The sequence below is a fragment of the Rhinolophus ferrumequinum genome, chromosome 23 (assembly GCF_004115265.2).
Source record: "Rhinolophus ferrumequinum isolate MPI-CBG mRhiFer1 chromosome 23, mRhiFer1_v1.p, whole genome shotgun sequence".
Classification (NCBI taxonomy): domain Eukaryota; kingdom Metazoa; phylum Chordata; class Mammalia; order Chiroptera; family Rhinolophidae; genus Rhinolophus; species Rhinolophus ferrumequinum.
In genome coordinates, this window is record NC_046306.1 from 19182382 (window position 1) to 19201173 (window position 18792).

Below are 18792 nucleotides of genomic sequence, written 5' to 3' on the forward strand. Positions count from 1 at the left end.
CATCTGTAGCATGTTCTGTGTCTGTCTGCCCCACCGGAGCGTGAGCTCTGAGCAACCTGTAGGCACTGGGCCTGGTAGAGTCGCTGCTCAGGAAGTGCGTGCTGCGCATGTGGCCGTCAGGGTGGAGGCAGCTCCTGGGGAGGGGTACTGAGTACCCCGTCCGGAAGATGTGCAAAGACTCGGCGTCTGTTGTCAGCAAGGGCAGCCCGTCTTGGCTCCCACACAGCAGCTATTAAGCATTTATTTCTCAGAGGAAACTGGTAAGGTATTGGGTTGTTGCAAAACTAATTGTGGTTTTTCCAATTTTTTTTAACCCTTTAAACCGCAATGACTTTTGCACCAACCTAGTAGATGTTGCACACATTTTCCATGTGAGGGAACCGAGCTTAGTTTTCTTGCCCTGGATCCCAGAGCTGGTCTCACAATCAGTGCTCCAGTCACCCTGTTTCCATAGCGTGGCCATTTGAAGGGGGTCTGGTTCAGTCTCCAGGGGAGTCCACTCCCCACACCTCACCCCAGCCTGGCCCTTCCCACCCCAATAACACCATGAGCCCTGGTACACGTTACCTCATTTATTCTCACAACATGCCTGTGAGGTAGGGAGGGGCAGGGACTGTCCCCATTTTACAGAGGAGGAAGTTGAGGCACACAGAGGTCAAGTGACTTGCCCATGGTCACAGACGGCGGCCAAGCTGGAATGGGGCCCCAGAGCAGGCCCGTGGTTCACCCGTGGCCCCCCCACAGCAAGTGCCGGAAACAAGGTGTCTCCAGTGCTTAGTCCGTAGAGAGCAGCCCTCGTGCACTGAGCTCGCTGCCTGCTGGGCCTCGCCCTCCCCCTGCCCTCCCCACCTGCCCTGTAGGCCTGGGCCATTGCAGCTCAGGGCTCATGACACCCTGGGAGTGGGGCTGGGGAAAGCAAAGGATGGTCGGGGTTAAAAAAAAAAAACAAAAAACAGAACAGAACACTCAGAGGCTGGGCAGATGGGCCCATGGTGGGGGGCAGGTGGGAGACCAAAAAAAAAAAAAAAGAGGGGGGCTGCTTACACACAAGGTATATATTTTTACACACACTTGTACACACACCTAGATATAGTACATGTAAAAATATATGCTATTCACACACCCGCCTCCTGCCAGGTGCCCCGAGAGCCAGCGGTGGCGCTGGTGGGCATGGGTGAGCAGATGGGCATTTGTTAAATATACACTCTAAGGTCTATGTGCATATGTACACATACGTACAGACAGCCACCCGCCCCTCGGGTACTGTACACAGGCTCGGCCAGGGACAGACAAACGGGGTCGCTCTCTCACGAGTGTCCCCTGCACGTCACTCTGAATCATACATTTTGCTGAAGGAAGAAGGGGCTGGAGAGACGAAAAAGGCGGGAGTCTGGAGTGTGCTAACTGGCTTTTATCATCCCCCCCCCCAGTCTTAGACCCTCATCTTCTCAGGGAGGTGCATCACCCGCCTGACCCTGCCTAGGGCTGGTGGGTCGCAGGGGGAGGGCTGCTTCTGCTGAGGAACCTCCATCTGTGTGTGTGCACGTGCGCGCGGGGTGTGAGCACTTGGCGGGCGAGGGGATGCGTGTCCATCTCTCTGTCCCCTGGGATCTCAACCACAAAAAGCGCTGAGAACCAGAGAGCCGCCAGCCAGGATGGTGACCCCTGTGTGAGCTCTGAAGGGGAAAGAGAAACGTAAGAATGAAAATTCCGAGGTCAGAGCGGGGGTAGCTGGGAAAAGAAGGAAGGACATGGCAGGTGCCCAAGGCTTGCCCTTGGACTGTCGTCGTCTTGTAAACAAGCTAGTTTAAATTCTCATTAGATAGAACAAGTAAAAAGACCGCAGTCTGGAGGCTGGGCCGGGGAGTTGCCGAAGTCCACCTATCTAGTCCACCACGGCCAGCAAGAGAAAAAAAAAAGTTTTAGTTTTGTGTTTTTGTTGACGTTTTTTTGTGTGACGTCTTCATAACCTAAAGCTGGGAGGGACCCAAAAAAGCCAAATTGTGAGCCCTTGTATGCATCAATTTGAAAGTTGGCTCAGGGTCTCTAGATAGAATAACCATACTAAAGGTTGAGAAAATATTTGTTCCATTCGCATTTAGTTTGTGTGTTTTTAAATGACTTAAAATGATTTGCTTCTTCGTCTCAGAGCCGGGTCTGAGCCTCGGGGACATAAATCTCGATGCTGTCCGCGCTCTCTGTGGCTGAGTTCTGCCTTACGGAAGCCGCCCGCTTTGCTGCCAGGAGTCTCTTGCGGGCCTCCTGACGCTGCTTGTCCCCGGCGTCAGAGGCCTTGTCGCGGCTCACTGCCGGCTTGGATTTGGCTGGCTTCTTGGGGACCGGAGGGGGTGGTTTCTTCTCTTCCTTTAGTGAGACAGTGAGGAGGGAAGAAAAATAAAATAAAGGTGCCACCTTTTGTGTGGCACTACCACCCCCTATATGCTGGCAGCTGGAGTTCCCCCCCCACCCCCGCCACCCACCCCGCCCCAGCATCAGGCACAAGCAACACACATTTGGAATCAGGAAGCCACCAGAAGCGATGGTAGTGGGAATAGCACAACGCATAGGAACAAAAAGCAAGCGTAGCATCCTAGAATACTCTAGCAGGAAGGATGGACAGGTCACCTGTTCCCACCCATGCTTTGAACCTTTGGGAGCCTGAGTCACACAGCCAGTGATGAAAGTTAAATTCAGGGCCTCTCACTCCCAGGTGCCATTTCACATGCTCGTCTATAGGATCAGAACTTACAAGGCCCACCGTCCAGTAACCATAGGGGTCACTGGGGGTCCCCGCATACTCCTGGCAGTGCGGCCCCAGGAGAAGGACCGTTTTTCTGCCTCCAGAGTTCCAACAGTCTCATCTACACGTGTGCTCAGGCTGTGGGCATGTCTCCCCGGAGCCCCATCTTCTGAACATGCAGGGCAGGATGGCATGCTTCAGGGGCAGCCTCAATTACACGGCGCGAGCGGCATGCTGGACGAGTGCTGAGCATGGACCCCGCGCACTGATGGATGTGAGCCCCCAGCTCAGACGACACACGGAGAAGGGAGCCAAGCAGCACTGACCGATGTGGGCAGCGTTATTGCCGACCAGGAATTTGTCCCTGGACTTCCCCTCCGCACTGCTCCATGCTCACCTTCCTCTTCTCGGGGGTCTCCACCAGCTGCCAGCTGTTGGCCTTGAGGTGGTAGAGCTCATCGAACTTCATGCTGATGTCCTCGATGGACAGCTGCAGCAGGTCCCAGAACCCTGCCAGGTCCTGGGCTGTTGGACGTGGGTTGGCATCAGGGTTCTGTGGGGCAGAGGAGGATCAGTGGGGCAAGCAGGGCAGAGGCTTTCCTGCACCCCACACCAGTGTGGTCTCTAGGCCCTGGTTGGGGGGTCCTGAGGCCTCATCTCACTCCTCTGTTCCCAGGGTATCGGGATGAATGAAGCCACTTCCTGGTCACTGCCAGCCCTGATAGTGGAGCTCTTTGGGGGACACTCCCATCACGAGAGTAGGCCCTGCACATACGTGGGGGGACTGATGCCTTTGCCCCCAGGGCTATAGTGAGGAAGGCCCTCGTGCCCCTAATGCGTGCCAGGCAGACAATGTTCTCATTTACAGGGAGGAAACAGAAGTTCCATAATCTGTCAGGTGGGGAGAAGCCAGGACCCCTGCCCAGTGGGTATGATCACGGGATCCACGTGGTTTCCCTCCTTGTATCATTCTCTTCTCTGACAACACATTCCTCCTCATGACGCCCCGAGGTCTTGGAGACAAACACTCTGCCATCATCCTCGGCCCCTGGCTAGTCAGGGCGCATGCCACACTCCCAGCAAGTAGCGGGGAGGAAACCCACCAAGCCTAGTGGTGGTATTTTTTAATTTCTTACCTTGACAGTCTTCTTAGATATAGAATATGTCTTATATAAGTAAATCAGTGTTTACAGATCTTTAACTTTGGCTATTTTTACATCGAGCTCACTTTGCTATTTCAAAAGGTATTAGCAAACTGCAAGGACCATTCTGGGCCCGCTTCTTGTGCCAGACACTGACATGCATGGCCATCACCTTCCTAATAGTGTGAGGAGGCCACACAGGCTTAGAGGGGCTTATCTGGCAGGCAAGGCAGCCAAAGGCCTCCTAGAAGCCCTGCTGTGGAGGAAAGAATCACACTCACCAAGTTTTGCTCACAGAGGCCCCGGAACTGCTGGAATTTCTGGGACATCAGTAGCTGGGCACTGCCCACAGCACTGAGGACTTTTCCTAAGACTGAAAAAGAAAAGGTGGAATAAGGCTGATGGAGCACAGGGCTTGTTGGGGTGGAAGGCAGGATCAGGGGCATGGCTTTCATCTTCCCGCCTACCTTCGGATTCCAATCAGTATTTGGTGATGGCAGGTGCTCCTCATTTTTATATAGTAATACATTCTCATTGTGAAAAATACAAATACATATAAATAAAGTGACCCTATCCCCTAGTTCCTAAGGACATTTTATGGCAATAAACTTGAAAACTGGGTTTAAATGGAAAAATTTTCCAGAAAAATGTAAATTACTATCATAGACTCAAGGAGAAATAGAAAATCTGATTAGAATAATTGTTTTTAAAAACTGAAGCAGAACTTAAAAATCTTCCCAGAAAATTGAACCAGATTATATAGTTTTACAAAACCTTCAAGAACAGATGAATCCCTGTCTTACATTCAAATTCTTTGAGAGTAAATAAAGATATAAAGTGATGAGCTAGCCCAGTGGCTCAGGTGGTTGGAGCACCAGGTTCGTGCTCCCAACTCCGAAGTCACGGGTTCGATTCCCACATGGGCCAGTGAGCTTCGCCCTTACAGCTAAGATTGTGAACAACAGCTCTCCCTGGAGGTGGGCTGCTGTGAGCAGTTGGAGGTTGGTGTGAGCTGCCGTGGGCTGCTGTGGGCTACTATGAGCCACTGTGAGTGGCCAGCAGCCGCGAGAGCTGCTGTGAGCTGCCGACCAACGACCGGCGACCGACTGCCTCAGCAGGGGAGCACAAGGCTCATAATACCAGCATGGGCCAGGGAGCTGTGTCCTACACAACTAGACTGAGAAACAACGGCTTGAACCGGAGTCGGGCGGGGGTGGGGGGGGTGGCGGCGGAAGAAGGGGAAAAGAAAATGACACAATTTCAAGAGCCCTGAGAGCAGACAGGACAGCCAAGCATAAATCACTTTCGTTATGAACATAAATGTAAAAGTCTTAAATAAGATATAAGCAAGTAGAACCCAACAAAGGAGTTAACCATGAAGTATTTAGCCAGGAATATAGGTTGAACTTTCAGTGTGACTTCCAGTTTTAAACTACTTCTTGTTCCCCTCAGAAATCCCTGAAATGCATACCATTTTGACAGAACTCTGGAGCACAGTGAGGAAAGCTGTCACGTGTAGTGACAGCCACACAAGGAAGGTTCTTGGGGTTGAAGGTCTCACATAAAGTTGGCAGTTTTGAGTTCCCCACAGGACTCCTTAAGGGGAGAGGCCAATAATCTCTCATTTGAAATAAAAAGGGGGTGTGGCCTGCAGCAGCAGGCTTCCTGAACCTGGTTCTGCACCAAGGACAAAGGGTGGGGGCGCTCTGCATTGTAAGCAGCCCAGGGGTGCCTGGGAAGAAGACAAAGCTGAAGGGACAGTCCTGGCCCCTCCCACAATGATCTCCTGACAAGAGCTCATCAAGGAAGAATTTCACCTCATTAAGAAATTAGTAATTAAAAAGGAACCAACACAGGAGGTAAACATAATACAGGAACAGCAAATGGCAGATGAACATTCACCAGAAAACTGTTGCCAGGGAATAGATGAAAAATGTGACATTAGCCATGAGTATGTAGAACAGTAGTTCAAAGCAGAGATGGAGGTGCTCGGAAAACAGACGCCAGGCAATGGAAGGAGATACAGCACGAGCTCTGAACTAGTGCAAGGGAAAAACCAGGTCATCACAGAAACAAGGGCCACACTGGAAGCAGCACAGAGAATAAACCCTGCTGAAAACTAGGAAGGACAGGGTAACTAGAAGTGAAAAAGCTCCTGGTGTAAAACATTTAAACTGCCTAATTAAGAAAACATTTTAGAAAATAAATAGCTAAGCTACTTGGAATAAAATGAGCTCCCCTCTCCCCCAAGGTAGGTAGTGCGCATGTGCCAGGCTTGGGCTAAAGTAGAGTGGGAATCAAGGGAAAAGTCTCTCCTGAGAACTCCTAACCATAAGACTGTACTTAGGTACCTTAACTTTTTAAGAAATAAAAGCAACTAAATATTTTAAAAAGAAGAGACTATCAAAAAGAAAGCAATTGATGGGCATGGAAGAGAGCATGAGATTCTATCAGAGTTCTAAAAGATTAGAGCGAATGGAAGAAAAATATTCAGAGATCATGATTTAGAATTGTACAGAAATGGCTAGCACCAGTCCTATGAGTCAGGAAGCCAAATGGATCCCAAACAAATCCACACTTACAGTAAAACTAAACAGAAACTCTTAAAAGGCAGCCAAAGGGAAGTAAAGATTACTGCCAAAGGAATGAATTAAATAGCAAACTTCTCAACTACAACAATGGATGAAAACTGAATATGGTACTGAGAGAAAAGTATTAGCTCAGAATTCTATACCCAGAGAAATCATCATTCAAGAATGAGGAAAGGACAGTCTCTGTAACAAATGGTGCTAGGAATACTAAATGTCCAAAGCAAAAGATTGGACTCTTACCATATACCATATGAAATAATTAACTCAGAACGGATCAAAGACCTAAATGTAAGCTAAAACTGTAAAACTCTTAGATAAAAATAGGAGCAAATCTTTATGACATTGAATTTGGCAGTGGTTTCTTAAGAAACCAAAAGCATAGGCAACAAAAGAAAAAAGATAAATCTGACTTCATTAAAACGGAAACTTTTATGCATCAAAATATACCAGGAAGACAGCAAACAAACCATAGAATAGGAAAATTACTTGCGAATCATATCTGATAAGGGTTTAATATCCAGACTATATAAAGAACTCCTATAACTCAACAAAAAAACCCCACGAACAATCCAACTAAAAAATGGGCAGGAACTTGAATAGCCATTTCTCCAAAGATATACAAACGGTCAGTAAGAATGCTCAACATCATTAGCCATTAGGGAAATGCAAATCAAAACCACTTCATACTACTTCATACCCACTAGGTATGAGATACTACTTCATACCCACTAGGATGGCTACCATTAAAAAGCAACAGCCAAAAAACCCCCAGAAAACAAGAGTGTTGATAAAGGTGTTGGGAATTCCAGCAACTCCACTCCTAGGCATACAGTGACTTAAACTGATACTTATATACCAACATTCATAGCAGCATTTATTCATAATAGTCAAAGGTGGAAACAACCCAAGGTGGGAACTTTATTCCTGATATATGCTACAACATGGATGAACCCCGAAAACATGATGCTAAGGGAAAGAAGCCAGACACAAAAGGCCCACTATTGTATGATTTCACTTACATGAAATACCTAGAACAGGCAAATGTAGAGAGACAAAGTACATTAGAAGTTACTAGGGACTGTAGGTCAGGGGCGGGAATGAGGAGTTATTGCTGCATAGGTACCGAATTACTTGGGTAATGAGTTTGGGAATTACATAGTGGTGATAGGTGCAAAGATTAATATCACTGAGCTGTATACTTAAAAAAGGTTAAAATGCTAATCTTCTGTTAATGAAATGGTAGAAATTAATCCAAATATATTAGTAATTACAATCTTTACAAATGAACTAAATTTCCAATGTTACAAATAAGGAAATGGAAAATGGTATACCAGGAAATACTGGGGAGGAAAAAGAATTCTGGCATAGTTTATACTGATATAAGAATGGACCATGGGGCCAGCCCTGTGGCTCAGGTGGTTGGAGTGCCGTGCTCCTAACACCGAGGTTGCCGTTTCAATTCCCACATGGGCCAGTGAGCTGTGCCCTCTACAGCTAAGATTGTGAACAACAGCTCTCCCTGGAGCTGGGCTGCCGTGAGCTGAGCTGCCGTGGGCTGCTGGGTGCTGCCTTGGGCTACCGTGTGCTGCCATAAGTGGCAGGTGGCCAGCATGAGTGGACGGCAGCTGGCGAGAGCTGCAGTGAGATGCTGTGAGCGACCAACCGACAAATGGTGACCGACTGCCCCAGCCAGGGAGAGCGCAAGGCTCATAATACCAGCATGGGCCAGGGAGCTGTGTCCTACACAACTAGACTGAGAAACAATGGCTTGAACCTGAGTGTGTGTGGGGAGGGAGGTGGAAGAAGGGGGTGGGGGGAGAATGGACTCTAAACCAAAAGTAGAAATAAAGAAGATCACTAAATATTGATAAAAAGTTCAAATCACCAGGAAAATTAAAGTGATTTTTATAGGCATTTAATAACAAAGTTTCAAATGTGTAAAGCAAAAAGTGACAGACTGTAAGGAGAAACTGACAAATCTGCCATCAAAGTGGAAGACCTTAACATACTTGTCTGAGTAGCTAACAGGCAAAGCAGACCAAAAAAATCAGTAAGGTCAGAGAATAATATATGATTCACTTACGTAATAAACCCGATCTAAAAGATGTAATCTAGAACCCTATATCCACTAACTGTAAAATACACCTTCTTTTCACACACTTGTGGAACATTCTCTAATACTACATTGTAGGCCATACAATACATCTCAACAAATTTCAAAGAACTGGGTATCCTACAGATCATGATTTTGGACATTAACATAATTAGGTTAGAAACCAGTAATGGAAACATAACTAATAAACCCTCATATATTTAAAAACAAACAAAAACATACACTTCTAAATAAACCACTAGTCAAGGAAATCACAGTGGAAGTTGGAAATATATTACATGACTGTTAGATATCCCTAAAGTAGTACTTAAAGGGAAACCCACAGACTTCAAGACTTTTATTTTTGAAAAGGACAGCTTGAAAAACAAATGAGCTAAGTATTCAATTTAGGACATTAGTGAAGGAACAATAAAATTAATCCAAAGAGAGGAGAAATTAATAAAGTAATAAACCAACATATAATAGAGGATTGATAAAATTAAGGAATCCTGCCAGACTGATCAAGATAAAAAGGAAAAAATTACAAAAATAAAAAAAGATTAGGAATTAAAAAAGGACCATATACTATAACCATACTGGAAAATATATTTTAAAAAAGAGAGTTCTACAAAACAATGAAGTAAAAGATAATTTTGTTCTTAGAAAGGAACATGAATAGAGGAAACATCCTAAACTCATTTTATGAAGCTAGATAACCTTGATACGACAGGACAAAGATGAGCAAGGAACATTACCAGCCAATTTTTTATAAGCAAAGGCAAAATTATTAAATCAGACACTAACAAATCAAGTCCAACACTGTACTAAAATGATACTGTATTATAATTCAGCTGGGTTTATTCTGGTAATACAAGACTGACTCAACATAAGAAAATTCTAATGACTTTCGATTCTGGCCGTGAAAAACAGTTGTATCAGACAACTGAACCCTCCCAGCAAGAACAAGTAAAAAAAAAAAAAACGAAATAAAATCACCAAAACAACAAAAAATCTATTTCAAGGCATTAAAAATTATCACAGCAACCAGAATTTAAGAGGCTAAGATCCCAGTGAGAAGGGAAACAATATTTACGTGTGTCTGATACTCGATACTGCTTTCACCCCAAGGCATCTCCCAGCTTATAAGCAGCACAAGGCTAAGAGGCTAAGAAGCGAAGCAGAAGGTGGTAGTTAAAAGGCTGAGCTGAGCTACGCCGAGCTTGTGGCAGTTTCATGGGGATAGAAAGACCAAAATTGGAACTCAGAGTGACTAAGGCAGACAGGGCTTAAGGAAAGTGCTTTAAGTTGAGTGAAGCTTCCAGCAGGCTTAAGGTGTGGGAGAGACAAAAACTGGAGCTCAGGGTCTGCCGAGGAGCAGAATCTTGGTAAAGACCACAGTCTGTCACTGGGATTCTTTGAAGGATGCGCACCAGGGTACGGGCAAATTAGAAATAGACCAGCTATCACAAAACACTAGCTTCGGATCAGTTCAATTCCATATTGGCTTTGGCTTAAGTTGGTCTGGCCCTACTCTTAATTGCCTGCAAGAAATAAAAGTACATGCTTTCTTGAAGAATAAAAAATATCATCCCTGGGGCCGGCCCAGTGGCTCAGGCGGTTGGAGCTCCATGCTCCTAACTCCGAAGGCTGCCGGTTCGATTCCCACATGGGCCAGTGGGCTCTCAACCACAAGGTTGCCGGTTCAACTCTCGAGTCCCACACAGGATGGTGGGCTCCGCCCCCTGCAACTAAGATTGAACAAGGCACCTTGAGCTGAGCTGCCGCTGAGCTCCCTGATGGCTCAGTTGGTTGGAGCACATCCTCTCAACCACAAGGTTGCCGGTTCGACTCCCCCAAGGGATGGTGGGCTGTGCCCCCTGCAACTAGCAAGGGCAACTGGACCTAGAGCTGAGCTGCGCCCTCCAGAACTAAGACTGAAAGAACAACAACTTGACTAGGAAGTACACACTGTTCCCCAATAAAGTCTTGTTCCCCTTCCCCAATTAAAAAAATTCTTTAAAAAAGAAATATCATCCTGATCCTCAAATTACCTCTGTAGTTTACACATACGGTTTCTGATATTGAATAAAAATTACCAACCATACCAGGAGATAGGACCAAACAACTACACACCAAAAGAGAAAAAAAACAACAGAAAAAAGACCTACAGGTGCTATAGATACTAGTTATTGGACAAGGGCTTAAAAAGAAATCTGACTATATCCAAGAACATATACAACAAGATGAAGAATTTCAGAATCTAACAAGGAGAATCAAATGGAAATTGTAGAATTAAAAAATATACTAACTGAAATTAAGACAACAATAGGTGGGTTTAATAGATTAGTCACAGCTGAACTATACAATAATCCAATAGGAAATACCAGACTGAGGCCCAAAGGAGGAAAAATAAAGGAAAATACAGGAAAGAGAATGAAGAAACATTAAAACATGGCAGTCTAATGTGTAATGGGAGGTCACAAGGAGAGAAGAAATAAAATGGGGCAGAAATTTGGAAAATAATGGTCAAGACTTTCCTGAAACTGGTGAAAGTTATTAAAGCCAAAGATTCAGGAAATACTATAAACATCAAGCTGGAAAAATACAAAGACAACCATACCTAGGTTTCACAGTAAAATTGCTAAAACTCGAACAAAGGAGAAACATCTTAAAAACAGACAGAGGTGGAAAAACAAATTATCCTTCAAAGGAGCAGCAGGAAAACTGCAGCAGTTGACTTTTCAATAGAAAGGCTGGAAACCAGAACAGAGTCAAAACCATATTTACAAAAAGTGTTGAAAGAAGCTCAATACTAACCTAGTATTTCACACTTAGCAAAAATACTATTCAAAGTAAGAAGGAAAAATACAGACATTTTAAGATAAATAATACATTAAAATAAATACTAAAGGGAGTTCTTTAGGCAGAAAAAAAAGATCCTGAGTAGAAGCATGAAATAAAGGAGTGAAGAGCAATAGAAAGGGTAAATATGTGGGTAAAGCTAAGTAAATATTGATTGTAATATTGATTGTATAAAACAAAAATGCCTGTGGCAGTCAGAATAAATATAGAACTAAAATACTTCACAGCAATAGCACACAAGTCAGGAGGGGAATAAAAGTGTTCTCAGGTCCTGCATCATCTCTGAAATGGTAAAGGTACTAATTTAGATTAGTCTTTACAAAGTCAAGGATGCAGGTTATAATCTTTAGATTAATGACTAAAAGAATAAGAAGCTAACATGAAAAAAGTGGAAATACTTGATTAATCTAAAAAGGCAAGAAAGGAGAAAAATCTATTAATAAAATTTACCTCATTACAGAATTAAAAAAGAGAAACCACATGATTATCTAAATAGATACAGTAAAAAATTCCATTAAATTCAACAATTTTCTTAACCATAATAAGAGTATCTACAATAGATCTACAGTAAGTATCATATTCAATGGTACAATTCCTTATTTATGGATAAAAATAAGAATATAACAAGGTTTCCAGGTATAAGATCAATATAAAGGTCAAGAGCATCTCATCAAGAACAAATAGAAAATGCAAGAAAAACACCACTTAAATCCCTCTTAAATTAAAATACTAATCTAACAAATCTTAAAAATATACACAAAACTTTTATATAGAAAAAATTTAAATCTAATGGAAAGATACTACAGAAGACCTAAATAAATGGAGAGAGATAATTACGTTCTTGGATAGAAAAGACTCAATTCATAATTCATAAAGATGTCAATTTTCCCTCAAATTGACCTACAGATTGACTATAATTCCAATCAAAATATCAACATGGAACTTGTAAAGCTTATTCTAAAATTTGTACAGGGGGCAAACAGCCAAAATTAATTAGCCAAGCCACTCTAGAAGATGAATAAGGTTGGTGGAACATGTCCTTCTAATTATCAAGATCCATTAGATACTTAAAACAAAGAAGAAAATATGATTTGGACCTAGGGATAGACTAATGAACAGAATAGAAAGCTCAGAAACAGGGCAACTTCCATAGGAAAACTGATTAATTGTCAGAACTGTATTGCATATCAATAGGATAAGGATGAACATTTTAATTAATATATTATCCAATAAAAAATTAAGAGAGTCCTATCTCACTCCATGCAGACAAATCAATTCCAAGGGATCAAGGAATTAAATGTGGAAGACAAAACTTGAAAACTGTTACAAGAAAACAGTAAAATATCCTTTTGACTTTGGGAGGATAGATTTCTTAAGATACAAAAACGTACAAACCATAAAGGAAAAGAATGATAAATTTAACTACATTAAAATCAAGAATATCTTCTCATTTAAAATAAATCATAAAAGACAAGTCACAAACTGGGAGAAGATATTTACAATACATATAATTGACAAAGTTTCCTATAAAGATCACCTATGAGGCAATAAGAAAAATATAACAGAAAAATGAGTAAAAAACATGAAGAGGTCTTTCACAGAGGAGAAAACATAAATGGCTAATAGGTAAAAATATGCTCAATGTCATTAGTAACCAACGAAATGCAAATTATAACCACTATTTCATATTCATAAGTAAAGTTGTAGGGCACTGGGTCCTCTCAGAGTGCTAAGGTAATAATAACTTGATGTAATCACCTTGGAAAACAGTTTGATATTTCTTGTAAATCTGAACATATGCATACCCTATTGCCCAAGCATTTCCACTCCTAGTACATACCTTAGAGAACTCTGGTATGTGTACACTGGAGACAGGGTAACCCACAGCTTATATCTTAATGGTGTGAGACGGAATAATTTCTCCCCAAGATCAGGAATGATACAAAAACAAGGATGTCTGCTCTTCTACTTCTAGTCAACATTATATTGGAGCCAGGGCCATTAGGCAAAAAACAAAATATAAGGAAAGGAAAAAATAAAACCATCTCTATTCTCAGATGAAATGATCCTGTATGTAAAATATCCTAAGGGATTCCCCCCCCCACACACACACACAAAAAGACTTAGAACTAATAAACAAGTTCGGCAAGGTTGCAGCATACAAGATCAATATGTAAATATCAATTGTATTTCTGTACACTAACAATGAAAATCTTAAAATTAAATTAAGAAAACAATATCACTTACAATAGTATCAAAAAGAATAAAATACTTAGGGATAAATTTAACAAAATAAAGGGAAAGAAAAATTAAAAACCCCAAATAAATGGAAAGATATTCCCTGTTCATAGATCAGAAGACTTAATGGTGAGGTGACAATGCTCCTCACATTGAATTAGATTTAACACTATCCCTGTCAAAACAAAAACCTGGCTGCCTTTTTTGCAGAAATTGACAAGATGATTTTAAAATTACTATGGAAATGCAAGAATGATTAGAACTTTCTTTAGTTATTATAGAACCTGAGAGCTGTCCATCAACAACTTTTATTTGTATTTTTATTTGAAGAACAGAGTTGGAGGCTTCACACTTCCCAATTTCAAAACATATTACGAAGCTAGAGTAATCCTGACAATGTGGTACTGATGTAACCACATGTGCATCATTGCAATGGAATAGACTTGAGAGTCTGGAAATAAATCCTTATGTTTATGGTCCACTGATTTTTGACAAGGGTACCAAGACCACTCAACGGGGAAAGAATAGTGTCTAACAAATGGTGGTGGGACAAGTGAATATCCAAATGTAAAAGAAGGAAGTTGGGCACATACCTCACACCATATATGAAAATTACCTCAAAATGGATCACAGACTTCAATGTAACAGCTAAAACGATAAAACTCTTAGAAGGAAACAGGAGTAAACCTTCATGACCCGGGATTAGGCAATGGTTTCTCAGACTTGACACCAAAAGCACACATGACGAAAGAAAAAACCAATTGGACTTCACTAAAATCAAACATTTGTGTTTCAAAGAGTATCTAATAGCCAAAAAGTAGATACAACTGATGAATGGATAAGCAAAATGCAATACACCCATACAATGGAATATTATTCAGCAGTAAAAAGAAATGAAGTACCGATACATGCTGCAACATGGATAAATCTCAAAAACATTATGCTCCGTGAAAGAAATCAAACACAAGAGAGGCTACATATTGTATGATTCCATTTATATGAAATATCCAGAACAGGCAAATCTATAAATAATAAGGTAGACTAGTGTTTGCCTAGAGCTGAGGGAGGAGAGAGAAAGGGAATGATGGCTAAATGGGTACAAGGTTTCTTTTTGGGGTGATGAAAATGTTCCAAAATTAGGTAGCAATGATGTTTGCACAATGCTGCGAATATACTAAAAACCACTGAATTGTATATTTTAAAGGAGTGAATTTTATGGTATGTAAATTATATCTCAACACTGTTATAGAAAATTGTTCACAACCCAAAACTAGAAACAATGCAAATGCTCATGAGCGGAATGGATAAGCAATCGCATATTTACATGGTGAGACGGTACATATCAATGAGAAGAATGAACTACAGGTACAGGCATTTACGTGGATGAATCTCAAAAACAGTGTTGAATAAAAAAAGGCAAATCTCAGAAAAATACATACACTATGCTTCATTTAATACAAATTTTAAAAACAGTCAAAACTAAACAATGTATACCTTAGGGACACACGTATTTAAAAAAAAGCAAGGTATAATTAACATAAAATTCAGGACAGGGCTTACTGCTGTGGCAGAAGAAGGTGGTATCACTGGACTTCAAAGATATTGGCAACATCTACTTTGTAAACAGGTGGTGGGTACATGAATGTTCTTTTTATTTTTCTTTATGCTGTCTACTCTTTGCAGATGTACTTCACAATAAAAATAAAGGTTAACAATTAAGAGAATTAAAAATAAATAAATAAAGGTTAACAAGAAGAATGAGAGCAAAGTAAAGATTGTCAGATAATACAGAGTTAATGTCAACTCTCAGGTGCTCACTAAAGGAAGTTCTAAAGAATGTACTCAGCAAATAAAATAATCCAAGAAGGAGGAGATGAGATATAAGAAGGAAGGTTGAGCAAAGAAAACAATACACATATAGATAAATCCTACATAAATAACTATAATTACCATAATTACAAATTGAAAATCATAATTATTATTTGTCGGGTTTTAACAATAAGATTAATCATATTTTAAGATCCTTGTGTTTGGCAGAAAGGTAAAGATGTTGAGTAACTTCATGTTAAATTTTAGGGGTTTAAAGAATAGAAATATGGTATATAGCTTCTGTGGCAGAGACGGCTCGTTGTCCTCAATATTTTTTTCTACTTTTCTCTTAGAACTTTTGATTTTTTTTTTCATGTCAAACAGAAACTCTATTCAGATGAAGTGAAAACACAGAAATTTCTTAATGTAAATTTTCTGGGATGAAATATTATCAAATGGAAAATGTGATATGCATATCCACGGTATGCAAAATATCAGAATCATGTAACAAGTTCCACCAGAATCAGAATCAGAATAAGGACGTCTGTTGTTAGCATTATATCACACCTCTGTAATGTACACACTCTTATCTACTAAGCACAGCACAGGCTTGTGAAAACAAGTGATCTGTGGGGACCTTCCATTTTTAACTGCACACATAGCGGCCTGTAATCAAGCATTTCCTAGGTTCCCTCACAAAATAATAAGTAGCTATATGTTTAAATTCTGGTCAAAGAGGTAGAGGCAGATGTGATGTGTGGGGCCAGCTTGCTCTTTTTTGCTAATGGTTCCTTTGCTGGCTGGAATGCTGTTGGGATTCTGGTGAAATCCAGCAGCCACTCTGAAGAATGAGAAGACTTTGTGCATAGTAGCCAATTATGACATCAAACCTCAAGAGAAAGGAAGTCTGGAGCTCTAGCTGTACTATCTCAGACATTCTTGAACTTTAAAGAAACAGTCTTGTTCAAACTACTCTTTTTTTTCAATGTTATTTATATGCAAACCTAAACCAATTAATACAGCCTCAAATCTAGTAAAGGTAATGGGGAGAGGAATGCTTAATCCAAAAGAAGGCAAGAAAAGAGGGAAAAAATAAACCTTAAAAAAGTAGGAAAAATACCAAAAAGTAAAAGAATAAAGTATAATAAACCAAAATATATAGAAATAATATATTTTGGTAAGAATAAACAAAAATATATAGAAATCCCATTGTAAATGGACTACACTGTCTACTTCTGAAATAAAAACAAAACAAAATCCAGGTATATGCTGATTGTTAACAGACATGATGATAAGGACAGTGAAAGGTTGAAAGTAAAAGGATGGAAATAGCATTATACCAGCAAAATACTAACCAAAGGAAAGCTGGTACAGCAGTACTCCTAACACATAAAATAAGACTTTAAGGCAAAACACAAATATATGTCTGGAAAACCAGAGCAAATGAATCACAAAACATTCACTAAGAATATTATAATTCCAAACTTGATACATCTATCTTAGGAATAACATAAAGTAAAATTTAACATACTTTAAGGAGAAATGGACAAACTCATCGTATAGAAAGTGGTGTGGTATAGTCACATTCCCTAAACACCAAACAAAATAAAAAACGAGCTGATCTTCTGGATTAACACGCTCCTGCTTCACTCCTTTCCTCCCTCTGCAGCCTTCTCTCGGTGGCCCTGCACCGCCTGGCTGGCCATTTCAGGTGTCTGCTTAAACCGAAGCCTCTTCCCACTTTTCACTCTGCAGTGATGCCCTCACCAGTAGCAGCATATGACACAATTGAGTCTCTCTTCCTGAAACCCTTATTCCGTTGGGTTCCAGCGGCCTTTTTTCATCTCACCGGTCACTCCTCCCTTCCCACCATGAAGTATCAGTGTTTTGGAGCTCAGTCCTTGCATTATGTCTCTTCTCTACTCATTTTCACCTCATTTTTGGCCTTATCTATACTCTGACGACTCCTAAATATAATCTTCAACCTGGACCTCTCCCCAGACTCCTGTATGTCCAACTGCCTGCTTGGCATCTCCACTCTGACACCTAATGATACCGCCAAATTTAAAATGTTCAAAACACAACTCCTGACTTTCCTCCTGACATCTATCTACTCTGGTCTTCCTTATCTCAGTGGCAACTTCATCCTTTTTGTCACTCAGAATCCAAGCCGCTTTTTTACTTCTTTCACTCTTACTTCATACCCAATTCATCAGGAAATCCTGCTCTACCTTCTAAATATATCCAGAATCTGACCCCTCCCTTAAATGCTCCATGGCCACCAACTTCTCTGACCCAGATTATGGTTATATCCTCCTGACTCATCTCCCAACTTCCACGTGTGTCTCTCCCTCTACTCTCCTTTGAGAAGTCAGATTGATCCTTTTAAAAAGAATGTCAAGTTGCAGCCCTCCGAGTTCTTCTGGGAGTAAAAGCCAAGGCTTTTGAAACACCTCTGAGCTCTGAGGCCTCTGTGATCCGGAGTGCCACTCTGATGTCCTCTGTCCTCCCGCTCACTCACTGCTGCAGCCACACCGGCCACCTTCCCCAGGCCTGGAACACGCCAAACACTTGCCCACCACAGGAGTTCTCTGCTCCGGCCCTTACCTTTGATCTCCAGATCTCAAAGACCCCTCTCCCTTTCTTCAGGTTTCTGCTCCAGGATCACCTGATCAGGGAGACCTTCCCTGACCTCCCTACGTGGGCCAGCAACACTGCGTGCACCCCTGCAGCACTCATTATCTGGCTCTTAACTGTGCTTTAGTTGATCTGTTGCACATCGAACCGTCTTACATATTATATGTTTACTTGTTTATTTGGTTGTTTTCTGTCTCTCCCCATGAGAATGTAAGCTCCACGCAGGCAGGGACTTTGTTTCGTTCACTGCTAAACCCCAGAAGCTAGCGCAGGGCCTGGCATCTGGTGGGTATCCAGGAACCGTTCGCTGCATGAATGAAGGTCAGCAGGAGGGAGGGATGCTGCTTTCTCCCTACTATTCCACGATGCTCTGTAGCTCTTGCAATTAGACAAGATATGCATGAGACACAGTAAGATTAGAAAGAGACACACACGTGCCATTTTAGCAGACAGTATGATCATTTATGATACGAATCCAAGAGAACTGAATTATACAGGTTGTCGGACACAAGATCAACATACAAGGATCAAACATCTACTAGCAATAACTAATTGGAATATACAAATATTAAAAAATTCATTTTAGTATCAAAACAAAAACTATAAAGTACCAAGGAATAAATCTAGTAAAAAATATGTAGGACCTTCACATAGATATTAATCAAACTTGAATAGAAGGAT

At 41.5% G+C, this 18792-nt stretch overlaps 1 protein-coding gene across 10 annotated transcripts in view; it reads right to left on the bottom strand.

Moving 5' to 3' along the window:
- Positions 1-557: 557 nt before the first annotated feature.
- Positions 558-18792, bottom strand: part of DLGAP4 (DLG associated protein 4) — a 191116-nt gene continuing 172881 nt past the window's right edge. For 7 of the 10 annotated variants that reach the window (XM_033094262.1, XM_033094261.1, XM_033094260.1 and 4 more), the window contains 3 exons: positions 4164-4255; positions 3138-3293; positions 558-2364 (listed from right to left, as the gene is read on the bottom strand). In XM_033094262.1, coding sequence (XP_032950153.1) covers positions 2146-2364; positions 3138-3293; positions 4164-4255 — 467 coding nt within the window. In that variant the 3' untranslated portion in view covers positions 558-2145. Of the gene's footprint in view, positions 2376-3066; positions 3294-4163; positions 4256-18792 lie in introns of all 10 variants that reach the window. The other 3 variants (XM_033094265.1, XM_033094264.1, XM_033094266.1) reach the window with 3 other exon arrangements.